The sequence below is a fragment of the Mesocricetus auratus genome, unplaced genomic scaffold (assembly GCF_017639785.1).
Source record: "Mesocricetus auratus isolate SY011 unplaced genomic scaffold, BCM_Maur_2.0 Super-Scaffold_100021, whole genome shotgun sequence".
Lineage (NCBI taxonomy): Eukaryota > Metazoa > Chordata > Mammalia > Rodentia > Cricetidae > Mesocricetus > Mesocricetus auratus.
The window spans coordinates 8,415,738-8,441,531 of NW_024429202.1; the positions used below are offsets into that span (position 1 = coordinate 8,415,738).

The 25,794-nt window shown below is 50.4% G+C and overlaps 1 protein-coding gene and 1 long non-coding RNA gene across 4 annotated transcripts; one reads left to right on the forward strand and one right to left on the reverse strand.

Annotated features, from left to right (window-relative positions):
* Positions 1-13: 13 nt before the first annotated feature.
* On the forward strand, positions 14-20,849 carry Capn11 (calpain 11). Of its 3 annotated transcripts, none has more exons than XM_040729569.1 (22): positions 14-94; positions 4,510-4,760; positions 4,996-5,065; positions 9,026-9,144; positions 10,674-10,807; positions 10,959-11,127; positions 13,792-13,875; positions 13,964-14,049; positions 14,440-14,514; positions 14,655-14,818; positions 14,955-15,145; positions 17,059-17,070; positions 17,378-17,589; positions 17,865-17,904; positions 17,986-18,051; positions 18,136-18,193; positions 18,299-18,363; positions 18,606-18,674; positions 19,053-19,131; positions 19,228-19,344; positions 20,270-20,328; positions 20,413-20,849. In XM_040729569.1, the coding sequence occupies exons 1-22, from the start codon at positions 49-51 to the stop codon at positions 20,467-20,469; spliced, it is 2,223 nt and encodes a 740-aa protein (XP_040585503.1). In that variant the 5' UTR covers positions 14-48; the 3' UTR covers positions 20,470-20,849. The 3 variants fall into 3 exon arrangements, with proteins under 3 accessions (XP_040585503.1, XP_040585504.1, XP_040585505.1); XM_040729570.1 differs by having other exon boundaries at positions 20,443-20,849; XM_040729571.1 differs by having other exon boundaries at positions 4,510-4,730.
* Positions 16,165-21,595, reverse strand: LOC121133337. The gene is made up of 4 exons (XR_005870169.1): positions 21,469-21,595; positions 20,870-20,966; positions 17,313-18,131; positions 16,165-17,062 (listed from the first exon to the last, which is right to left on the reverse strand). It is a non-coding gene; the product is annotated as an uncharacterized LOC121133337 (long non-coding RNA).
* Between the last annotated feature and the right edge of the window lie 4,199 nt (positions 21,596-25,794).

A 25,794-nucleotide genomic window follows, 5' to 3' on the forward strand; every position in this document is an offset into this window, starting at 1 on the left:
CCGCCACCAAGAACCCTCAACTGTCAAGCTCTGTGCCAGGTGCTGGCAATGCTAGATGCTCACCCAATACCCTTCAGCATGCTGTGCTCCCCAGGTAGGCACTCACGGGGCCTGTCCCTTCTGTGTGCTAAGGCTTTCCTACAGAAACGGGGCTGCGCTCTCTGAGACCTCAGACTCTATCAGGCTGGATGCTCAGAGGGTAAAAAGCCAGCCTGCTTCTTCTGCCTCTGGCTTAGGGGAAGGGTACGCAGGTCTCCTTCCTTTCCCTGGTGCGTTGGCTATGTCCCATATCCCTCAGTCATGACTGTCTGCAAAGGGGTTTGTGTAAGAGGGCCCTCATCAGCCATTAGAGATACAATAAACCCTAGGGAAGAGAGAAAATCCCTCCCAAGCCTACAAGCCCTTCTTAGTCCAGAAACCTGAGGTTCTAAGACGCAGCAGGAGCAAGCCGCTTGGATGGAGCCTGAGTCCTCCCCTCAGAGCCAGGGCAGGCCGGGCCGGCCAGTAACAGTGCAGGAAGGGGAGGCTGAGAAGGTGTTCCTTTGGGAATCCAGCCCTACCAGCAGCAGAGGGGAGAGTCGAGGCTCTGCCCCTCCCCCTCAGCCTGTGAGCAGGAAGGGAGCTGGGTCACACTGGGGACAAAGGCTCTTGGACTCTGCTTCTGCGACAGGCTAGTGATGTATAGACTTGAAGGAGACCGTAAACCGCTACAGTTTTCTAAAGCAATGTCTGCATCTCCTCCAAGCTCTGGAGAGCAAACAATCCTTAAAAACCATTGGTTCCCTGGTTGTGATGTAATCCTTTTAAAACTCCCTGGGAGCGGGGCTGAGGGATGGCTCAGTGCTTAAGAGCCTATGCTGGTCTTGCAGAGGACCCAGGTTTGGTTCCCAGCACCTGTTCTGGGTGATCAACAATCACCCGTAACTACAGCTCACAGGAGACGCAACACCCCTACCCCTGTGTGCATGTGCATTCATGTACACACGTAAGGTTTTTGCCGGGCCGTGGTGGCACACACCTTCAATCCCAGCACTCGGGAGGCAGAGGCGGGCGGATCTCTGTGAGTTCGAGGCCAGCCTGGTCTACAGAGAGAGTTCCAGGACAACCTCCAAAGCCTACAGAGAAACCCTGTCTCAAAAGTCTTTTTTTTTTTTATTACTGACAGGAGGGATTGGGATGTAGTTAAGGTGGTAGACTGCTCACATGCCTGAAGCCTGAGATCCCTCCCCGGATCATAGAAAACCCAGCCTGAAGACACTGACCTGGCATCTGCCCGAGGTAGAAGTGGGAGGGTCTGGAGTTCAAGGTCCCAGCTACATGGGGAGTTTGATGCCAACCAGGGTCTATGTAAGACCCTGTCAGAAAACAAAACAAAACCAGTATTCATATTTAGTGTTCTTACCACAACAAAAAGTGTGCGAGATATGTGACTTAGTGCATCATATATTAATCAATAGACGTAGGGGGTTGGGAGGCAGTACTCTTGTTTTAACTTCAGAAACTGGGTGTCACTGTGTGACTTAGGCCCCAGAAGCAGGGTCCTTGACAGCAAGATGGCTTAGCAGGTGAAGGTGCTAACCACAAAGCTTGATGAACCCGAGTTCAATCCCCAAGACGCACAAGGTGGAGGGAGAGAACCTACAGGTTGTCCTCTGACCTCCAGATATATATGCTCTGGCACATGTATGCCACATAGAAAATAAACAAGCAAATAAGTAAATAGCCGGTCGTCGGTGCTACACGACTTTAATCCCAGCACTGGGGAGGCAGAGGCAGGCGGATCTCTGTGAGTTCGAGGCCAGCTTGGTCTACAGAGCAAGTTCCAGGACAGCCTCCAAAACAATACAGAGAAACCCTGTCTCGAAAAACCAAAAAAAAAAAAAAAAAGAAAGAAAAGAAAAGAAAAGAAAAAAACTACAGGTCCCTAGTCTGATGGGGGCGCCACTCCACCTTGACTTTTAGTCTGATGGAGGCAGCAGTTTCATATGTCATGATGTACCTTTCTTTCTTTTTTGGGGGGGGTGGTGGGGGAGAAGTAGCTTTTCAAGACAGGGTTTCTCTGTATCTGGCTGTCCTGGAACTCTCTCTGTAGACCAGGCTGGCCTCAACTCAGAGATCTGCCTGCCTCTGCCTCCCAAGTTCTGGGATTAAAGGCGTTCGCCACACTCCCAGCACAGGCATGTCTCTTACCATTCTCCCATAGCCATCTGCCTGAGCTTCTGCCTGCCTCGTCCGTCTCAGCTTCGCCCCTCCCACCAACCCATGTGCTGCATGTGTCTATGTGTGGGTGTGTGCATGCGTGCAGGTACTCAAGAAGGCCACAGTGGGTTTAGGTTATCTGAAACTGGAGTTACAGGTGATTCATAAGCTCCCATGTGGGTGCTGGGAACCAAGCCTGGGTCCTGGATAGAACAGCAAGCACTCTTAACTACTGACCCATCTCTCTAGTCCCTGTGTCTCATTATTTAAGACCCTGCGGCCAAACGATGCTCTCCAAAGGGACCCCATCATTTCCCATGTCCCCGGCCATGCTCCAGGGCTCCAGTGTCTTCACTACGCCTTACACAGCCTTGTCGTTCCTCCCCTCTGTGGGTAGGAAGGGGCATCTCTTGATGGTCTTGACCTTCTGAAAAATATCCATGCCATTTTTATTCATTTTCTGAGGCAGGGTGTCACTTGGCCAAGGCTCTCTGCAAACATGATGGTTTGCACTTTGTTGGGTCCTGGAGAGACAACTCCACGGTCAAGCGCACTCACTGCACAATAATGAGGCCCAGATTGGATCCCAGCACCCAGGCGAGAAGCCGAACATTCTGCAAATGTCTGTAACTCTGGCTCCCAGGAATCTGACACCTTCTGCTCCCCCGACATACACATACATGCGTACCAACACAGACAGGTGCACATATAAGTAAGTTTTTTAGATCTATGGAGCTGGAGAGATGGCTCAGCAGTTAAGGGCACTGGCTGAACTTCCAGAGGACTCTGGTTCAGTTCCCAGCACCCACATTAGGCAGCTCACAACCATCACTGATTCCAGCCCCAGGGAACCTGATGTCCTCTTTTGGCCTCAGCGTACCTGTCGGGAAAGACACCTGTACACAATTTTTTAGGCTGGACATGATGGCACACAACTTTAATTCCAGAACTTGGGAGGCAGAGGCAGGCAGATTTCTGTGAGTTTGAGGTCAGGTTGGTCTACACAGTGAGTTCCAAGCTAGCCAGACCTGTTTAGATATAGTAAGGCCCCATAAATAACTAAATAAATAAATCTTTTAAAAATGGGGACACCAGTCAGTGGTGGTGCACACCTTTAATCCCAGCACTTGGGAGGCAGAGACAAGTGGATCTCCGTGAGTTCACAGTCAGACTGGTCTACAAAGCAAGTTCTAGGATAGCCAGGGCTGATAGACAGAGGAAAGGGGGGGGCTTGGAGGTGTCTCAGTGGTTAAGAACACCTGCTGCTCTTGCAGAAGACCTGGGTTTGAATCCCAGCACTCACACAGCAGCTCACAACCTTCTGTAGCTGCAGTTCCAGAGGATCTGATGCTCTTCCGACCTCTGTGAGCTCCTGCAAGCACGTGGTGCACAGACATACTTTCAGGCACACATGCAAATAAATGCACATTAAAGCAAGCATTGTCAGCCGGGCGGTGCTGGTGCACACCTTTAATCCCAGCACTCAGGAGGCAGAGGCAGGCGGATTTCTCAGTTTGATGCCAACCTGGTCTACAGAACAAATTCCCAGGACAGGCTCCAAAGCTACAGAGAAAGCCTGTCTCAAAAAACAAAAACAGGGCTGGAGAAATGGCTCAGAGGTTAAGAACACTGGCTGTTCTTCCAAAGGTCCTGAGTTCAGTTCCCAGCAACCACATGGTGGCTTACAACTATCTGTAACAAGATCTGGGGCCCTCTCCTGGCCGGCAGACATATATGCAGACGGAACACTGTATACATAATAAATAAGTAAGTAAATAAATAAATAAATCTTTAAAAAAAAACAAAAACAGAGCCAGGCATTGGTGGCGCACGCCTTTAATCCCAGCACTCGGGAGGCAGAGGCAGGAGGATCTCTGTGAGTTCAAGGCCAGCCTGGTCTACAGAGCGAGTTCCAGGACAGGTTCCAAAAACAATACAGAGAAACCCTGTCTCAAAAAACCAAAAAACAAAAACAAAAACAGAAAATACTGTCTTAGGGTTTCTATTGCTGCAACAAAACGCCATGACCAAAAATGCAAGTTGAGGAGGAAAGAGTTCATTTGGCTTCCACTTCCAAATTGCTGTTCATCACTGAAGGAAGTCAGGGCAGGAACTCAAACAGAGCAGGATTCTGGAGGCAGGATCTGAAGCAGAGGCCATGGAGGCACAGTATTAAAAACTAAAACTTCTGTAGCTGAAGGTGATCAGCTCCTGAGCCTCCTGCTCCCGCCTCCCAAGCAGCTGCTGTCCCCGCCCGCCCAGCTGCAGCACCAACTTAAATTGGGTTGTTTGTCTTTTTGTACCGAACAGAGCCCATCTCTACTGACAAGGGAATGGTGGCTTCCATAAACAGTAGTCGGCTCAAGGCCGGGGGCGTGGGCCAACACCAAAATGCCTGCAACTTCAAGAATCAGAACTTTGAGGAGCTTCAAGCAACGTGTCTAAAGAAGGGGGAACTGTTTGAGGACCCTCTCTTCCCTGCTGAACCCAAGTCTATAGGCTTCAAGGATCTTGGCCCCAGCTCCAAACAGGTGCAGAACATCTACTGGCAGCGGCCCAAGGTGGGCACTGGGAAACGGGGAGGGCCCTGGCGCTGGGCCCGATGCCGTCAGAGCTGGGGATAGTTCTGAACAGGCTCCGTTAGTTTAATCCTGGGCTGGCACCCAAGTCTGGCTATCACAGCAAAACTGTGGTCAGATGGCTCAGTGCGCCCCCTACTGCTCACCTGGAGCCGAGAGGTGCGAGGGAAGCAGGCTGGGTCCCTCGCCCCTTGACACTGTTATTCCTTCATCACAGGATATCACGAGTAACCCCCAATTCATTACGAATGAGCTCTCTCCCACAGACATCTGCCAAGGGGTCCTCGGTGAGTGGGGGACAGGGAGCTGGCCTCTATGGGGGAAGTAGGGGCAAGAGAGAGCGGGGCGGGGGCTAAGGAATGGCTCTCAAGCCTGGAGAACTGGAACTCCCTAGACTCAACCTACCTCTGTTTCCCTATTCCTCCCCTGCCAAGAGATGCCAGTCAGGAGAAGTGTCCTGTGTGTCCTCTATGTCCCTTCTGTGCCTACTGCAGTCTGGTTTGGACTGGGGTGATAAAGCAGATACATGTTGCCGCATAATACATTACCCAAGGCTTAGCAATTGGAGGCGGTTGGAGAGCTGGCCCGGCGGCTTAGAGCACTTGGTACAGAATAATGAAGATCAGAGTTCAGACCCCAGCACTCAAATACGAAGTCCATCATCCGAAACACCTGAAGCTCCAGCTCCAAGGAATTCAGCGCCCCCTGCTAGCTTCCATGTGCACAGGAGCGCCCCCTGCTGGCCTCCATGTGCACAGGAGCGCCCCCTGCTGGCCTCCATGTGCACAGGAGCGCCCCCTGCTGGCCTCCATGTGCACAGGAGCACCCCCTGCTGGCCTCCATATGCACAGGAACACCCCATGCTGGCCTCCATGTGTACAGGAGCGCCCCCCTCACATGCCACCACATGTGCACACACAGACAGACACACACAGAGACAAAATCTTTTTTTTTAAGCGTCAAACCAGCCATGATGGTATTTACCTACAATTTCAGCACTAAGGAAAAAGGGGCAAAAGGATCAGGAGTTCAAGGTCAACCTGAGGTCACATGAGACTATCCCAAACAACCAGCAAGTAATGCTCACCTCCCAAGCTCTGTTGGGGAGCCTCAGAAACCGAGGGGCAGGGCTGGCCCAGAGTGTCTCATGTCTCCTGAGGTCACCTGCACTGTGGGACCCTGGTTCTCTGAAGTCTTGGCTGGATGGGGGTTACAGTCTTGGCTGAGATGCATGGGTCATGTGGATGGAATCTCAGTGGCTAGCTGGCTGTTGGCAGAGGCTGAGCCCCTTCCTGGAAGCCTGTCTACAGGGTTGCTTCATGTCCACACAGCATGGTAGCTGACTCCTACTGAGTAGCCCAAGAGAAAACAGGGGCTTTTCATTTATTTGTTTCTTTTGCTTATTTTTTATTTATATACTGAGACAAGGTCTCACTATGTAGCTTTAACTAGCCACAAACTAACGATATAGACCAGGCTGGCCTTGAACTCATAGAGACCCATCTGCCTCTGCCTCCCAAGTACTGGGATTAAGGGTCTATGCCACCATAGCTGGCTCATATATTTATTTTTTACTTAGGATGGAACCCAGGGCCTTCAGCTAGGCAAGCATTGCCCACTGGGTTATACTCCACACCCCTGGGGCCCACCTGATCTCAGGCATCACTACACACAGTAATCTCCATGTTTTAATAGGAACGAGCCCTAAATGTGACACATCCTCAACAGGCAAAGGGTTACGGGGCTGGGTGTAGGTCAGTTGGCAGGTTGCTCAGCCAGCATGCATGGATCCCTTGCTTCAACCCTTAGCATCACAGAAAGCTGGATATGGGAGCACTGGAGAGATGGCTCAGAGGTTGAGAGCACTGACTCCTCTCCCAGAGGTCCTGAGTTCAATTCCCAGCAGTCACATGGTAACTCACAACCATTAATAGTGAGATCTAGTACCCCTTTCTGGTATGCAGGCAGAGCACTTTATACACAATAAATAAATAATAAATAAACCTTTTAACTTAAAAAACAAAAAACTGGGTATGGTGGCATGTGCCTGTAATCCTGAAATCTAAAAGTGACAAGAGAATTATTCACAAATTCAAGGCCAGGTTAGTCTACATAGTGAGTTCCAGGCTAGCCAAGAGCCTAGAGACCTTGCCAAAAAAGAGGGTGGGAAGTGTAAGGTTATACAATGAGTTCACAGCTAACATGGGTATAGGAGACCCTGTCTTTAAAGAAAAAAAAAAAGCACAGGGATTGGGTCCTATCTTTTGAGGAGATAAAACTCACATGTTTGTCGCCTGTCACAGGTGGTGGGATTTCTTTAGTCTGGGCCATCAAATAAGGAGGGATGGGGTCACATGACACTGGTCCAGGCATGGGGTTACCTCCTGCCCCCTGAGCTAGTCCTGCCTCACAGTCTCCTGCCCCTTCGGTGCCAGGGCAGGCAGCAGGACCACCTCACTTTGTATTTGTGGCAGGGTTAGGGCAGAAATAAGTATAGCAAGAAGTCAGGGAACCCCAGGACCACACTTGCCTCTGACTCAGTGGGCCCGAGGGCTGCTGCGAACTGGCGGAGAAAATCAGTGTTGTGCCCTTGTGTGGATGATAACTGTGTAGTCTTTACTGTTCCCTCCTGCTTGCACCCTCCCTCCAAAGCCCAGAGGCCAGCAGCCATCGGAGAAACTTCCAGTGCCAGAAAGTTTGGCCTGACCCTGGAGCTCACACCGCACCACCTGCTACCTGACTAATGCCTGAGGGCCGACCCCAGGAGACAGGTGGCGGTGGATGGCTGATGCATGGCATGTTCCCATGCCTCTGGACAGGGACACTGTCCTGTGCTCCATCTTCAGCTAGCTCCAGGGGGTAGCACAAGAGCTAAAGGACTCAGAGAATGATACTGGGGTTCAAGCTTCAGGCTGAAGATCAGAGAAGCAAAGCAGCCAGCCACTAGCTCTTACTCTACCTCAGGCCAAAACGGCAATCCTGCCTCCACCAAGCCTCAGATTCCAATCCCAGACAGCTGCCTCTCCTCAGCTGGCTGGAGACTAAATCTCAGAATCAACCTGAGACACTGGGTTCCTGTCTTTTATATGCCTCTTTTATATATCTCTAGGGCTGGGATTAAAAGCATGAGCTCTAATTCTCTTTTAGACTGATTCAGTTTTGCATAGATCTGGGTGGCCTTGGACTCACAGAGAGCTCCATCTACCTCTGTCTCCTGAGTTCTGGGATTAAAGGTATTTGCCACCACTGCCCAAACTTCTATGTGGCCTCTGGGAATTGAACTTAGGACCTCTGGAAGAACAGCCAGTGCTCTTAACTGCTGATCTCTCCAACCCATATTTTTAAAAAATATTAGTGTGTGTGTGTGTGTGTGTGTGTGTGTGTGTGTCACAGCATGCACACATGTGTGCCTGGTGCCCTCAGAGGCCTGACAAGGATGTCCAATCCCTTGGAAATGGAATTACAAGTGTTTGTGAGATGTGTGATATCTGATATGGATGCTGGGACCTGAACTCTGGTCCTCATGGTAGAGTAGCAAGTGTTCTTAATTCCTGAGACGTCTCTCCAATTCCAAGGCATCATTTTTTGGTTGGTTGATTCTTTTTAATTTTGTATATATGTGTTACTGTATATGGGTTTGTGTGTGTGAGTGCAATGTCTGTAGAGGCCAGAAGAGGGCGTTGTAGGCTTCCCTGAAGCTAGAACACATGTGGTTGCACAGCTCCCTGATGTGGATGCTGGGCTAAACTCAAGTCCTCTGAGAGAGCAGGAAGCACTTTTAGCTGCTGAGTTGTTTTGAGACAAGGTTTCCCTTTGTAGACCAGGGTGGTAACAAATGAACTTAAAACCCTCTTATCCTTCACCACCCAAATGCCGAGATGACAGAAGTTTTCTAGAGACACATCTTGGGCCTTTGGCCACTGCTCCAGCATGGGAGTAGGTGGGGATGCCACAGAGAAGGTGACTGGATGTGTTCAACAGATGGGAAGCTTGCCTGCGAGAAACCAGGATGCTATGCAGTCTTCCCAAATTCCCCAGTGTTACCCGTTTTTGTGACTCCCTCGAGACTGAACAAATGCATGAGTTCACTGTCCCAGAGTCACTCTCTGCCCCCTTCCCAACATTTCTCAGTGAAAAGGCGGAGGGACCTGTACCGGGGACATCTGTGGTGCTGCTCCTCTGATGGGGATCTGGGCCCCCACACGTGTGAGCTGCTCAGTGACAACCCCTGCCTGTCTGCCTTTAAGGGGACTGCTGGCTGCTGGCTGCTATAGGCTCCCTTACCACTTGCCCCAAACTGCTGTACCGTGTGGTGCCCAAGGGTCAGAACTTCAAGAAAAACTATGCTGGCATCTTCCATTTCCAGGTGAAAGGAACAGGGGGAGGAAGGGCAAGGGGGGAGGGCGGGGAGAGGGGGAGGGGGAGGGAGTGGGGAGAGAAACACAGAGAGGGACTGAGTCAGTGTTCTATTGCTGTAAAAAGACACCATGACCATGGTAGCTCATGAGAGAAAGCATTTAACTGGGAGCTGGCTTAGGGTTTCAGAGGTTAGTCCATTAGCATCACGGCAGGGAACATGACAGCACGCAGGCAAGCATGGGACGGAAGAAATAGCTGAGAGTGATAGCCTGATCCACAGGAAGTAGGGAGAGAGAACTACTGGGCCTTTTGAAACCTCAAAGCCCACCCCAATGACACACTTCCTCCAGCAAGGCCACACCTCCTAATCCTTCTAATCTTTTCAAATAGTTGCACTCCCTGGTGACTAACATTCAAATATAGGAGCCTATGGAGGCCATTCTTATTCAAACTACGAGAGAGAGAGAGAGAGAGAGAGAGAGAGAATGTATGTACTCACTTTGTTTTCAAATACAACACTGATTGAGATGACTTTTCAACTAATTTTCAGAGAAATACCTGCTTATGAAAGACATTATGTAAGCTAATTCTTTTAAAGTTCCAAAGAAAATAATTATCTGCTGTGGCTCTCTTCCCATTCTCAGTGTCTGTGTGTCTGTGTGTCTGTGTATCTGTCTGTGTGTGTATCTGTCTGTGTGTGTGTGTGTATGTGTGTCTGTGTGTCTCTGTGTGTGTCCATGTGTGTCTGTCTATGTGTGTATCTGTCTGTGTGTCTGTGTCTGTCTGTGTGTGTGTATATGTGTGTCTGTGTGTGTTTGTGTGCATATGCGTGTGCCCATGCCCAGGAATGCACATAGGTATTGCAACACTGAAAATCTCCACCATATGATTTATGTGACCTGGCCCTTTAACTGATGTAGGATCAATTCTGAATGTCATAAAATAGGGAGAGGATTTTAAGACCCAAAAGCTCAACCCCCGGCTGTCTTTTTTTCAGAATAGGCCCCAGTCTAAAGGTGGGTGGGGCTTCCTTTCTCCCAATGATTTATTTTTCATTTTACATGAATTAGTGTTTTATCTGCATGTATGTCTGTGTTAGGGTGTTGAACCTGCTGTAGATGGAGTTACAGACAGTTGCGAGCTGCCATGTGGGTCCTGGGAATTGAACCTTCTTGGTCTTTTGGAAGAGTAGTCAGTGTTCTTAACCTCTGAGCCAAATCTTCAGCCCCATGGGTAGGGTTTTCTTGAGGCTGAGAAAGACCCTGGTTTGGGATGGAGGTGGGGAAACAGTGAGAGATTTTAGGGCGTTTCTCGATTTCCTCTCACGTGTTCTAAGGAGTGACTGGGTCTTGGTCTAAGTGACTTAGGAAATAAGTGCACTTATCCCAAGCCCCCCACACACACACAACAATTTTTTTTTAACAAAAATCCCAGTATGAGAGACTATTGCTGGTATGTTCTTGGCGTGGCCACCAGGGGGCGCGCTAAGGACGGAGTTCACCTGTATGCAGACAAATGTCCCCTTGCCACCCACAGTTTTGGCAGTTTGGGCAGTGGGTAAACGTGGTCGTGGACGACCGGCTGCCCACTAAGAATAACAAGCTGGTGTTCGTGCACTCCGCCAAGCGCCAGGAATTCTGGAGCGCCCTGCTGGAGAAGGCCTATGCCAAGTAAGTCGGCCAGGCCAGGAGCCAAACTGGCCTTCTGGAGCCTGGCCTTGGCCCCCAAGGACCTCGGGCCGGGCCACTAACTGAACCAGGGGAGGAGACAGGACACGACAAGGCAAGTCTCCTTCCCTCGCTCTCAACTGTCTGCCTGCAGGCTGAATGGCTCCTACGAAGCCCTGGCGGGAGGCAGCACTATGGAGGCTTTCGAGGACTTCACAGGCGGTGTGGCCCAGAGCATTCGGCTCCGGAAGCCCCCTCAGAACACTCTAAGGCTCCTCAGAAAAGCCGTGGAGAAGTCTTCCCTTATGGGCTGTTCCATTGAAGTAAGCCGAGCTGGGTCTGGTCCCAGGGCCTTCCAGCCTGTTGGTCCTCGACCCTACCCCAAGGATCCATCCCCAAACATTCCCTCACTCGCTACCCCTTTCTTCTTTCTTTTTCTTTTTGTTTATTTTTGTTTTTGTTTGTTTGGGTTTTTTTGTTTTTCAAGACAGGATTTCCCTGTAGTTTTGGAGGCTGTCCTGGAACTCACTCTGTAGACCAGGCTGGCCTTGAACTCACAGAGATCCACCTGCCTCTGCCTCCCGAGTGCTGGGGTTAAAGGTGTGCTGGCCACCATCCCTTTCTTGAACAAATGTCTGTCTGCCTCTCTCTGGTCCAGAGCGCCTGTCGCCACCTGGTATATCTTCTGCTTTGTGTGACTTTCTCCACAGTATTTTCTGTGACCCAGAGAGAAGGGAGAAGGTTCCAGGGGGCAGAGACCTTTACTTGGTTCATTTACCACTGGACCCTGGCACTCTAGAGGACACCCAGCATGCAATAAGCACCCAACAAATACTTATTCAGAAAATAAATAAACGTACCCACAACACTTCCATGCAGCAGCAGTTACATGGGGGACGGGGTTGGAAAGAAGAGGAGAGGAAGAAGGACTTAGTTCCCCGCAAGGCCTGGACACAAATGCTTGCGGCCGCTCTACTCATAACAGTGGGAACAGCAACCTAGTTGTCTTTCTGTAGGTGAATCACAAGAATTGTCTTGTTCAAAAGAAACTGATTGTCACACATCACAGGATACAAACAGCAGCAGCCCCAATAAATTGTAATCTGCCTCTCTATGACCTTGAGGTGATGGCAGCATTGTCCTGGACAGATTAGTGACCAAGGGAGGAGGGAAAGGCAGGAGGAGAGAGGAGCCTGGCTGCAGAGGCCGTCTGTAGCAAAGAACACATTCCTCATTTTGACTTTGGTGATAAAATCGCACAACCAACCACAAATGATTAAGCTAAGAAGAAGGGATTGGAGAGGTGGCTCAGTGGTTAAGAGCATTGGCTGTTCTTCCAGAGGAGCAGGGTTCAGTTCCCAGCACCCACATGGCAGCTCACAACCATCTGTAACTCTAGTCTCAGAGAATCCAATGCCCTCTTCTGGCTTCTATGAGCACTGCATACATGTAGTGCACAGACCTTTGTCAGCAACAACATCCATGCATACAACAACACCCATGCATACAACACCCATGCACACAACAACACCCATACACACAACAACACCATTACATTGGGGGGAGTAGTTCAAGACAGGGATTCTCTGTGCATTATTAGCCTTGGCTGTTCTGGAACTCTCTCTGTAGATCAGGCTGGCCTGGAACTCACAGAGATCCTCTTGCCTCTGCCTCCCAAGTGCTGGGATTAAAGGTGCATGCCACCACCACCTGGCAAGAATTTTTAAAGTTAGGGTGAGATGTACAGTTGCATCAAAAGCAATGTCCTGGCTCTGACTTTGTGTTATAGTTCTGCTTTATTTTGTCCTCTTTTCAGTTCTTTTAGTTTAGATTTTGGTTGTTTTGTTTTGTTTTTTGCTTTGTTTTGAGACAGGCTCTCACTATGTAAGTCTGGTGTCCTCAGACTCACAGAGATCCACCTGCCTCTGCCCCCCAAGTGCTGGGATTGCGGGCATGCCCCACAACACTGTTTGTGGTGTATTTTGCAGAATGTACAGAGGGAATGCATTTAGGGAGCATAGGCTCTCCCTGTTCCACTGTTTGTGAATCTACAGTTGCTTCAAAAGTAAGGGAGCTGGGGAGTTAGCTTAGTAGGTAAGAGTGTTCACTGTCAACATCAGAAGACCTGAGTTCAAATTCCCCCCTGAACCCATGTTTTTTAAAAAAAAAAAGCCACATGTGGTCATATGTGTGCCTATAGCCCAAGTGCTGGGAGTAAAGACAGGTGGATCCTGGGAACTTGCTGGCCAGGAGCCCAAAGCAGTGGTTTCAGGTGCAAAAAGAGGTTAAGTCTCAAAGGGTGAGGAAAGGAGCTGGAGGGCTCAGCAGTTGAGAGCCCTGGCTGCTCTTGCCAAGAGTGTGGGTTCAGTTCCCAGCACCCACCTGGTGTCTCACCACACCGAACTCAGTTCCAGAGGATCCAATGGCTTCTGGTCTCCTAGGGCTTCAGGGACACGTGTAATACACAGACAAGCCTGCAAGTAAAACACTCAAAACACACAAGGTAAAAGATAAATATCTTATTGTAAAAACAGTAAGATCCAGGCGGTGGCACACACCTTTAATCCCAGCACTCCGTAGGCACAGGCAGGCGCATCTCTGTGAGTTCCAGACCAGCCTGGTCTACAAGAGTTCCAAAGCTGCACAGAGAAACCCTGATTTTCTCTGGCCATCCCATGTGTGCGCATACACCATACACACAAATAGGTGACTGCACTGGTGTGTGTGTGTGTGTACAGACATCTGTAAAGTATAAGCAACATGTGCTGACTCATGTCTATAATCCCTCCAGAGACTGAGGCAGGAGGATCAGGAGTTTAAGGATAGTTGGATAGTCATGGCTACATAGGGAATTTGAGAGCCTCAATGCAGTATTTAATACCCTCCATATGTATGTTACAATGTGTATTATGAGTCACATACAACAGTGTTTTTCTTGGGATCTCCAGGTCAGACCTCAAATGCCTACCCCTCTTCCTTTTCTGTAGGTCACCAGCAGTAGTGACTTGGAAACGATGACCCAAAACATGCTGGTGAGGGGACATGCGTATGCAGTCACCGGCCTTGAGGATGTGAGTGCAGCTCATGGCACCCTCTAAGAACCACCGGTAAGTGAGAGCCACCCCCCGCCACACGCTGAACTTCTGTGCCCCTCCCCAGGTCTCCTACAGAGGCAAGATGGAAACCCTGATTCGGGTCCAGAACCCCTGGGGCCGGATTGAATGGAATGGAGCCTGGAGTGACAGGTAGACGCCCTGACCGGGGGAGGGGAACAAAGACATACATCAGGACCCGTGAGGAAACCGACGTCACGGTGGGGCCTACCCTTGTCCCCAGTGCTGCTCCATTTAACAAGAACTCTAGCGGGGCAGTGGTGGCGCACGCCTTTAATCCCAGCACTCGGGAGGCAGAGGCAGGTGATCTCTCTGAGTTCGAGACCAGCCTAGTCTACAAGAGCTAGTTCCAGGATGGGCTCCAAAGCCACAGAGAAACCCTCTCTCGAAAAGACAAAACAAATACCAAAAAACAAACAAACAAAAAAAAAAACAACAGCCAGAACTCTGGAGGTGGCCTTCAGAAAGTCCCATCGAGAGGAAGCATGGCTGTCCTCACCTCCCGCGGTTTTCTCTCTGCAGAGCCAGGGAGTGGGAAGAGGTGGGTGTGGACGTCCAGATAAAGCTGCTACGGAAGAAGGAAGATGGGGAGTTCTGGTCAGTGTGGCTTGGGGGAGCATCGGGCTGGCCATGTACATCACCCCCCCCTCGCTGTACTTGGAATGGGGAGGTCCCTCCACAGGAGACCCCTGTAGGTGTGCGGGAGACTCACAGAGCTGTGTGCACCCCCGCCCCAGGATGTCCTATGACGACTTCATGAGCAACTTTACCCTCCTGGATATCTGCAACCTCACCCCGGATGCCCTGTGGCCCCAGGAATACAAGAGCTGCTGGCACGCAACCTTCTACGAGGGCAGCTGGAGAAAGGGGAGCACAGCCGGAGGCTGCAGGAACAACCCCGGTGGGTGTGAGCTCGAGCGCAGAGTCAGCTGGATGCCAGGGCCTTCAGGCTGGGGTGTCAGTGCACCCGGAAAGGGGACAGCGGCGGTACGAAGGGCCTGCCCCAGCACAACCACCTCGACCTGCGTCTTCCACAGAGACATTCTGGAGCAACCCCCTGTTTAAGATCATTCTCCCGGAGGAGGACGACCCGGAAGACGACCCGGAGAACGGCTCTGCGCAAAGCGAGGTGGTCTGTACCTGCCTGGTGGCCCTCATGCAGAAGAATTGGAGGCACGCCCGGCCCGTGGGGGCCCAGCTGCTCACCATAGGCTTCGTCATCTTCTCGGTGTGCCCCTGGGGGCCCCACCACCTGTGCTTCCCCGTGCGGGGCGCAAACTCAGAGCTCCACCTGCCCCTGCCTCCCCAGCGCCTCACCTCTTTTTTGTTTGTTTTTTGTTTTTGAGACAGGGTTTCTCTGTATTGTTTTGGAGACTGTCCTGGAACTTGCTCTGTAGACCAGGCTGGCCTCGAGCTGACAGACATCCATCTGTCTTTGCTTCCCCAGTGCTGGGATTAAAGGCGCCTGGCTAGACTTTTTTTTAACCTACCACACCAACTACCATTTCCTCTATGACAGGAGGGAGGAGGTGACTCTAGGAGCTCACACACTGAAGGGGCAGGGGTAGACACTCTGTCCTGATTGCTGGAGCAATAAAGACTTCAGCAGCACCCCACGCAAATGTGGCCCCAGCCACTCCATCACAACTGCTCACCGCAGAAGCCAGAAGGCGTTCCCAGTCTGCGTTTCCCACGGTTGGCAAGGACCCAGAAATGTCCATTTAGTCTTTCACTTATATAGTCAGCAAGCATGGGACACTCTACAATATCCTACTGTATGCCCAGTCCCTGGCGAGTGTCCGGGCTCTCAGTAGTGAGCAGAACCAGTGCTTGCCCGGTGTGTGTGACAGCCTGGGCTCCACGCCAAGGGGAGGCTAGAAAGTCAGCGGGGGCAAGGGTTCGGCGCCAGCCAGAAGGCTCAGTGAGTGAAGGCATTTGTCCTGACTCCCCCAGCCCCACACGGTACAAGGAGAAGGCCTGTTCCCTCAGACTGTCCTCTGACCCAACATGTGTGTCACAGCAAGCACACACTCACAAAATGCGAACCTTGGTATTAAGTGTCTATGTAAGCTTTGGAGTGACAGACACCCAAACCTTGGCAACCACCTATTTTGTTTGATCTGATTTAATTCATCTTGTGCAAACTTATTTGAAAATACTATTTTTTTTTTTTTTTGGTTTTTCGAGACAGGGTTTCTCTGTGGCTTTGGAGGCTGTCCTGGAACTAGCTCTTGTAGACCAGGGAAAATACTATTTTTTTTATTTAAAAAATTTTTTTTGAGACAGTCTCTTTATGTAGCCCTAGATGGCCTGGAACTGTCTATGTAGACCTAGATGGCCTCAAACTCACAGAGATCCTCCTGCCTGGACCTCTCATATGAAGGGATCAAAGGTATGCTCCACCACACATGCAAGGTTTTTAACTTTTAATTATGTGTGTGTCTCTGTGTGGCAATGTGCACACAAATGAAGGTGCCTGCAGAAGCCAGGAGGATCAGGAGTTCAAAGCCAGCTTCAGCTACATAGTTAGAGGCCAGCCTGGCCTACACGATACCCTGTCTCCAGAGATCAAAACAAAACAAGAAGCCCTGGGCTCTATGCCCAGAAACGCATAAAACTGGGCACAGTGGCACGTGTCCGTTATCCCAGCATTTGGGAGGTGGATGCCGGAGGATGAAAAGTTCAAGACCATCCTCAACTACATGGCAAAATCAAAGCCTGGGCTGCCAGGGAGGGGGAAAGGCGAACGTGAAACGCATTTGCTGTCCATCCCCCGTTTCCATGGCCACCTGTCTAGTGCTGCAGGTTACCTTGCAGGGGAGCACGCTAGGAGCACACTCTTGGGTGGCATCCAGTTCTCTTTCCCTTCCAGCAAATCATCCCTGTCTCTCCAGAACTCAGTCTCCTGTCCTTAACCCCGAGCGACAAAAAGCGGCCTTTGCAAACTTTGTGCAAACTGGACTTTGATATTGAAAACAAATTCTTAATGCCAACAGCCTACACCCTACCCACCCCGTTGTACCAATGCCCCGACCCAGGCTCACCCTTGTGCTCACACGCACGGTACACACTCACCCAGTTGAAGGTCAGAGCCCCTTCACTGCCCTGAAGATCTGAATCTCTTCTCTCTTTTCTTTTCAGGTCCCTAAGGAGGTACAAAAGGCTGATTCCTGGGCCGGCGTCCAGCTCACCCCTGGCTGCATGTGGGTTGGCAAGGGGAGGGATCTGGAAGAAAGGTCTGGGGAACCCTGAGTTAGGAGTCCAACTGCTGTGACCCAACGGTGAGAATCAGGGAGGGGTGAGACCACACTGGGGGTTTTGATCACATGGGAGGGGTCCAGGCCACAGCAGTGGTATTGGTCCCCACCACCAATCCTGCCCAAAAGATGACTCACCCTAGGAGATCCACTCTCCTGGCTCTCCTGGGCTAGTCCTGTACCCACCTCCAGGGTACATACAGTTTCAGAACCTCCAGGACATCCATCTGAAGAAAGAGTTCTTTACGAAATATCGGGACCATGGCTTTTCAGAGATCTTCACCAACTCACGGGAAGTGAACAGCCATCTTCGGCTGCCTCCAGGGGAATACATCATTATCCCCTCCACCTTTGAACCCCATAAAGATGCTGACTTCTTGCTTCGGATCTTCACGGAGAAACACAGTGAGACCTGGTGAGGGGCCAACCTCACCGCAGCAAGGTTCCCTGCCCAAGAGCTACAGGAGGTCGGACTCTGGCCCTCCCCCACGTCAGTCCTAATTTATGCTCATGGAAACTGAGGCATGAGGTCTAAGCTGGTAATAGAAACAGTAAAACTAGAGCTGAGATTCGATGGATTGTTCTATACTGTCCCATATACAATGACAGGACCTTTCCAAGATCACCCCATGGAGAACCTCATCTCTCTGGCCCCTAGTTATCCCTAAACCTTCACTCTCTTATGCCCAGGTTGCTGGATGAAGTCAACTGGGCTGAGCATCTAGAAGAGGTAATAGAAAACTTGGAGGTTCTTGGGGCATGATGGATGTTTTTAAGACTGGCTCCCTCCCTCCTGGCTTCTTTCCCCCAGGAGACCGTCTCTGAGAAGGATTTGGACCAGGATTCCGTGCACTTGTTCGAGATAGTGGCAAATGGGGTAAGAAGGCCAGAGGCAGAGGCTGAAGGGAGGTGACCGCTGGGCCAAAGGAGCAGAGCAGATGATCACGGTCTCTCCTCCTAGGACAAGGAAGTAGATATGTATGAGCTACACAAACTCCTCAACAAGATGTCAAGTAAATGTGAGTGGGCCACCCCCCCCCCACAGCTCAGGCCTGCAAAGGCTACCCCATCTTGTCCCGCACAGAAGTCACCTGTCTCTTCTTCCTGCCTTGCCTCCCTCACAGTCAAGATCTTCAAGACTAAGGGCTTTAGCTTGGATGTTTGTCGTCGTATGGTCAACCTCATGGATGTATCTTTCTGCCCTGTGGCAATCCGAACCAGCGTTTCCCCATGCCCTCCAAGGCTGATTCAGGGTGGCCATCTCTCTAGCCAGCCTCAGTACACTCCTTTGTGATAGGAATTAGCCTTGGGGGCAGCTAAAGATCCCAGTTCTGGCTGTTAGCATTCAGGAACCCCAAGCCTGTGCCAGGGCCCCCTGTCCCCTCATCCCTAGGATGCCCTCTTCACTCTTATCCTTAACTAATCCCCTAGAAAGATGGTACTGGCAAGCTTGGTTACCTGGAGTTCCAGATCCTGTGGAAAAAGCTCAAGAAGTGGATGGTTAAGAGACAGCCAAGGATGGGAACTAGCAAAGAAGCTATTAGAACCGAAAACACACAGAGACACACAACACAGACACAGACAGACAGACAGACACAGACAGACAGACAGACAGACACAGACACACACACACACACACACACACACACACACACACACACACACACACACACTGGGCAGGGTGCCAACATTCCCTCGCTATGTTTGGAATTAACCCTTCAACTACCAGATAACAGGCACATTAGAGATTCAGTGGTTGGTCTGAGTGGTGGGGCCCCAGGGTCTTGGGCAGCTATTGTAAGTCAGTCATGCTGCAGTATTCTGTTATGTCAACCACTATGCTACATACATGGCCTGATGACATCTGTCTGTCTTTAGGACATCTTCAAGGAGTGTGACGAGGACCGCTCTGGGACCTTGAACTCCTACGAGATGCGCTTGGCAATAGAGAAAGCAGGTGGCCAGGCATCAGGAGGCTGTCCAGAGGCAGGGGGCTGGGAAGTTGGGTCTAGAGCCTGAATGCTCCCTACCCTCCGCCCCATCTGTCTCCTAGGCATTAAGATGAACAATAAGGTAACTGAGGCAGTAGTGGCTAGGTATGCAGACGATAACATGATCGTGGACTTTGACAGCTTCATCAACTGTTTCCTAAGGCTAAAGGCCATGTTTGGTGAGTGAGGCACCTGCCCCCTACCTCCAGATCAGACCAAGAAGAGTGGCATGTTCCCATACTGCTCACCCTGAGTCCTTTCTGCAGAACCACTCCCACACAGAAAACACACTTGACCCAAGTTCAAATCTACAACTTGCTGGGGCTGTGCCTGTTGTCTGTCCCTCGATCCCTTTCTCTAGAAGACACAGTACAGATGGTGACAGTTCTGCGCCAGGGGCTGGGGTTGTCATTCAGTTGGTAGAGTGTTTGCTCAGCTGGCTCCAAGCCCTGGCGTGGTGATGCACACCTTTAATCCAAACACTCCGGAGATGGGGGCAGAAAAATCAGGCGTTCAAGGTCATCCTCAGCTACAGAGTGGGTTTCAGGTCAGCCCAGGTCAGCCAAAAGACCCTGTCCCCCAAAAATAAATCAATAAAATATTGTCCCAAGGATGGATCATGGTAGCCCATATTTATAAGTACTTGAAATTTGGGAAGCTGAGACCTGAGACAGGAGGATCACAAGTTTGAGGAAACCCTGAAACTTAGTGAGACTTTTTGAGTTAAAACAACAGGGAGAGCAAAATAGCTACTGAGCCTGAAGACCCGAGTTCAATTCCCAGGGCTCACACAGAGGAAGCAATGAACCAAGGACCACAAGTTGTCCTCTGACCTCCACAGGTGCAAGCTGTGACATGTGTGCACTCGCATACCCCTCTCATACCCAATCAATCGATCAATCAATGTAAAACCATTAACAAGAGGTCAGTACTGACCCCATCCCGCGGTACTCTTGTACAGAGCAAATGAGTCTTCGGCAAGTGCTCATAACCCCGCCTGGCTCCTAACCAGTTGTGATGGGCAAGTTTCTCCTTTTTGGGGGCCTGGGCTCTTTAGCCCATCATCTCCACACTAACCCCCATCCCACATTCTCCTTAAAACAGGGTTCTTCCTATCCATGGACCCCAAGAATACTGGTTTTATTTGCTTGAATATGGAGCAGGTATGCGGGAAGGAAGAGGGAGGTTGGTCCGGGCCACAAATGGTCCCCTCCCCTCTAGTCTCGTTCACTTTCCATCCACTGCAGACGGCCTTCTGCTTTCTGCTGTCTTTGCAGTGGCTGCAGATAACCATGTGGGGGTAGGGAGATGCCAAGCCTGGGGCTCCCTCCTGCCGGCGGGGCTCTGGACATGACGGCTGGTGCTGCTTGTTACCCTGGCTCTCCAGGGCCCTAGGCACAGTGTTTATTCTGTGCCCAACTCCCGGCCTCACGGAAGCTCTAACCCCCCCCACCCCACCCCACCCCACCCCTGAGCATTCTCATGTCCTGAGTGTTTCGACTGAAAATTAGGTGGACTCTTCTCCAGTTTTCTGTGGGGAAGGCAGCCTTGCAGCCAGCTTAGTGTCCCCCCATGCTGTCAACTCACACCAGCCAGAGTCCTTCTGCCAGAAATTCCATTGCTCCCCTCCCCTTCCCCCCCCACCGCCATGGATTTTATTCTAATAAAATTGTTCTAATAAACAGGACATGGTTTGTCACTTACTCAACACCAAAGAGGGGGATCCACTGTGTGTCTGGGAAGCGCCTCTAGGGGCCGTGGTACTGTTCCAGGATACTAACCGCTCACCCCAGTCCCACGCCTATGGGAAAGGAACTATTAGATGGGTTGAGCATTGTGGGATAAGGGGCACACCCCTGGACCAGCTGCCGGTGAAGCCTGAACTTGGGCCAGAGGCTACAAGGCCCTGAGCCGCCTCTGTCCTCCCCTCCTTCCAAAGATGGCACCGCAGGGCAAGAGCCAGCCACACAAGGAGGGGTCCCTTCTGGTGTGAGAAGGGAGATCTCTCTTCCTGCTACCGCACAGGACACTCTAGGCTGGCTGGCCTGTAAGCAGCTGCTGCTTCTGTTGTCCCCACCTCCCATCCCCCCTTCCCCTCTCCCCCTCTCTTTTGCCCACACTCTCTTGGTCTTCCTCTCGGTCTCCCTCTCTCTGTCTCTCTCTCTCTCTCCCATCTCCCTCCTCTGCCTCTCTCTGCTGGCCATGTTCAATCTGCTACTTTCTCTCTCAGCTCTGGGCTGCTCAGATGCCTCTAATTGCTCTCTCCCTGGTATCTGCAATAAAAGCCATCCCCTCAGCCATACCGTGGAGCAGTCACGTTGTCCATTTACACGTTCCAGTTCCCTCCCGCAGCGGGGCTGACTGGTGTTGACCAGGCCCACCCTGCTGTGCTGTGGGGACAACAGGAGATCCCATCCTTTTAGCGCTCCTCCTGGCTTTCCAGCCCTACCCCTGCTCCTGTCACTTCAAAGACCACATTTAGTCAGCCTGCAAAGAGCTTCCTCTTCCCTCCATCTAGGCCACACCCGACTGTCTCCTGAGGATTTGCTTCCTGTGCTGCCATCCCCTCTCTTCCTCTCGGGGTCCTTTCCCATGTGACAGGTCATTCCCTCGAGGGAGCCTCTGAAGGCCCTGGATCACCGGGCCTACCTTCCCTCTGCCTGCTCTCTGCAAGGCTCTCTCCCTAAAGAGCTCATCTCCCGGGGGATGTCAGGACAGCAGGCGGCTCAGGGACCTTCTAACGCTAGCAGGTCATCTGAACTTTCGAGAGGACCCCATCAAAGCAGGGAATGGCTGCGTACCCCTTTAATCTGAGCACGTGGGAGGCAGAGACAGTTGGATCGCTGTGAGTTTGAAACCAGCCAGTTCTACAGAGTGAGTTCCAGGACAGCCAGGACTACACAAAGAAACCCTGTTTCAAAAAACAAACAAACAAGCCGGGCGGTGGTGGCACATGCTTTTAATCCCAGCACTCGGGAGGCAGAGGCAGGCGGATCTTTGTGAGTTCGAGGCCAGGCTGGACCGACAGCCTCCGAAACAATACAGAGAAACCCTGTCTCATAAAAACCAAAAAAAAAAACAAAAAAAAACAAAAACAAAAAGAAACCAAACAAACAAAAAAACAAAGCAAATGTCCCAACTATCTCAGAACCCAGAAGATGCTGACACCCACCCTGTGTCCCTCTCCCTGGGGTGAAAAACTGCTAAACTTTAAGTCCTACTGGAAGGGAAAGCAGAGAACCCCAAAGCAGGACTGGAACTAGTGATTTTTTGTTTGTTTGTTTGTTTTTCGAGACGGGGTTTCCCTGTGTAGGCCTGGCTGTCCTGGAACTAGCTCTGTAGACCGGGCTGGCCTCGAACTCACAAAGCTCCAAGTGCCTCTGCCTCAGAAGTGCTGAAATCAAAGGCACTTGCCACCACCTCCTAACTTTTTTTTTCAATCGGAAGTGGCTAGAGATGTAGCATAGCGGGTAGAGCACTTAGCTAAAATGCATGAAAGCCCTGGGTTCCACCCCCAGCACCACATAAGTCAGGCATGGTGGGATACTTCCACAAGCCCAACACTTGAGAGGTAGAGGCAGGAAATATCTACTGAGCCATCTCTATGTTCCTAAATATATTTTTATTAACACAGGGATTGTATGTGTTTTGGGGTACTGTGTGGCATGCCAATATATGTGTATAATATTAAATTAGGATCACTGGAGTGTTAAGAGAAGCTTTTTCTTTGTGAGGAGCCGCTTAGGGTTATCCCCCACCACTTGCCTGGGCTCTGCCGCTTTGTAGTCCCCAAATAAACACACAGGAGGCTATATTAATTATGAAGCTGTTGGCCTTTGCTTGTTTCTTACTGGCTTGCTCTGACTTAAGTAATTACCCCATAATTGTTAATCTAAGTATTTCTCTTACCGGAGAATAGTTCCGGGCTTCCTACCCCATGGCGTTACATGTCGAACTCTGTGTTTCTCTTTCCCAGAGTCCTCCTGGACTCCTAGTCCCACCTATCTAGATTCCTATTGGCTCAACAGTGCTTTATTAACAAATGTACAGGACTTCCCTCATCACTGGAGTACGCACTTTTTCAGACACTCTTTTTCTGGGAACATTTCAAATCTTCTCTACTAGCTGTTTTGAGATATTCTCTTAACTGTTGTGAACTAGGACTATCATTTCTGGCTTGGAGCAAAACTGAAGAGACTCATAAATGTACTTCAAATAAGGGCTCCGAGACTGTTCATCGTGAGTACCAACTTGATGGGACCTGGAGTCTCCAAGGAGACAGATCTTTGAGTGCATTCCTGGATTGGGCCAGCTGAGGTGGGGAGACACACCCTGAATGTGGACGGCACCATCCCCATGGATCCTAGAAGGAGTAAGAAGAGGTGAGCCCTGCATCCTGAGCGTGATCGAGCCCTCTGCTTCCTGAGCGTGATCGAGCGTGATCGCTGTCAGCCGCTCGTCCTCTTGAGCTTACCTTACCGTTAGGACTCATCCATTCAGCCTCCAACTGTGAGTCAAAGGAAGCCTCCCAAAGAAAGCTGTCTTTGTGCATCATTTTGCCACAGCAGTGAGAGCAGCAGCTGACACAGGCTGCAGGGCACTGGCGGGCTCTGTCTTGGGCGCGACCGTCACTTCTCTCTCTCACTGTCTCCTTTCAGTCGGGCGTCACAGCGCCTGTCTTAAAAGAACGTCGACTAACAGCCGAAGCTGTGAAAACGAAGCTGTACATCTGTGATCATCCCAGTACGAGGGAGGCAGAGGCAGGAGGATCAAGACCAGCCCAGACTCCATGGTAAGCTGAAAGCCAGCCTGGGCTAGAGACCCTGTGTACCTGACTATTTCCTCAATAATACACACACACACACACACACACACACACACACACACACACACACACACCTGTAACAGAAAGAAAGATCGATTCCGTATTTAAAAGTCACATTGCTCTTGTAGAGGAACCAAATTCAGTTCCCAGGATCCACTTTGGGGTGCTCACAACCACTTATAACCCCAGTTCCAACACCCTCTTCTGACCTTTGGGGGCGCTTGCTGTCTCTGTCTCTCTGTCTCTCTCTCACACACACACACACACATACATACACTTAAAAGTAAAATCTTTTCGGGAGACAGAGGCAGGTGGATCTCTGTGAGTTCGAAGCCAGCCTGGTCTACAAAGTGAGTTCCAGGACAGCCTCCAAAGCCACAGAGAAACCCTGTCTCGAAAAACCAAAAAAAAAAAAAAAAAAAAAAAAAAAAAGTAAAATCTTTTACAAAGAAGAAAAAACCCAGGGCTGAGACTCGCTCAGCAGTTATAAAGTGTACCTCTCTCAAAAAGGGTCTGAGATTGAGTTCCTGCACCTATCCCAGACAGCTCACACAGCCACCTGTAACTAGTTCCAGGGGATCTGTACAAAACTACACACAGATATATACAAATAATTTCTAAAATAAAAAAATAAATTTTTGTTTTGTTTTTCCAGACAAGGTTCTATGTGTAGCCTGGCTGTTCTGGAACTCACTCTGTAGACCAGGATAACCTTAAACTCACAGATACACTCCTGCCTCTGCCTCCCCAGTGTTGGGATTAAAGGTGTGTGCCACCACAGCCCAGCTAAAATAAATCTTTTAAAAAGGGAAAACACAAAACATTAGATTATAAATATAATAGATGTGGCACACAAAGAAATATTAAGCCTTTGGACTCAACATCACAGACAGCATGAGGTCTGTAGTTATAAATTTAAACACGATGTTTATAAACTTAGAATACTCGACCCGACATCAGCAAGTATTCACTGTGTAAACAATGGCTGTGTGCGATGTGTGTTAGAACACAGAAAACGACACACACTGCTCTCCCAGCCCCGCTGACTGCAACCCACTGGATTTCCCACGCTGCCTTATGCACCTCACAGCCCTGGGAGGCCGTTCCCACTGTGTCCTCCCAAGGATGTGTTCCCAAAGATAGGTAGCCTACACTTCTGCTCTCCCCCCTTAGTCCAGGGCACAGAAATGTCTGCTCCCAGACGTGTGACCCGCCTTCCACTGACTCCCTGGCAATCTGGATTTCATCTCTTGATGCCCTTTTCCACAGATGCTGCCCCTCCCCCAAGCCCTTTCCCTGACTGCAAAGCCTTTGATGTCGGAGAAACAGTCCCACCTCTCAGCTCACTCAGAGTATCTCCTTGCTTGCTCTTTTGGTCTCTGAGAAAGCAGGGTCTGAAATGTTATGGAAAACCACATAATACTACACAATAGTTAGAAGCAATGAACTAAAACGTCACCCAATACAGAAACACACACGGCGTAACAAAACAAAGAGAATGGGCTCATTAAATTGAAATTTTATTTATACTGTAATGTGGTAAAATGCATAGAAGACAAAGTTTATTGTTTCATAAGCCAGCAGGATGGGCTCAGCGGGTTGAAGGCAGGTGCTGTCAAGCCTGAGAACCTAAGTTTGATCCCTGGAACTCTTACGATGGAAGGAGACACCTGAGTCCCCAAAGTTGTCCTCTGATGTCCATCAGAGCACTAAGGTATTGGGTGCACGCACATAAAGAAATGCAGCCTAGCAGGGGCTGGAGAGTTGGTTTAGTGGTTAAGAGCATTGGCCGCTGCACTCACAT

Bases quoted from the DNA above. Each gene is read 5' to 3' on its own strand.
- Capn11 (XM_040729569.1), top strand. From the start codon at position 49: ATGCTAGATGCTCACCCAATACCCTTCAGCATGCTGTGCTCCCCAG. The intron at 9,145-10,673 runs GTGAAAGGAACA...TGCCACCCACAG, and splicing joins CTGGCATCTTCCATTTCCAG to TTTTGGCAGTTTGGGCAGTG. The intron at 18,364-18,605 runs GTATCTTTCTGC...CTAATCCCCTAG, and splicing joins GTATGGTCAACCTCATGGAT to AAAGATGGTACTGGCAAGCT.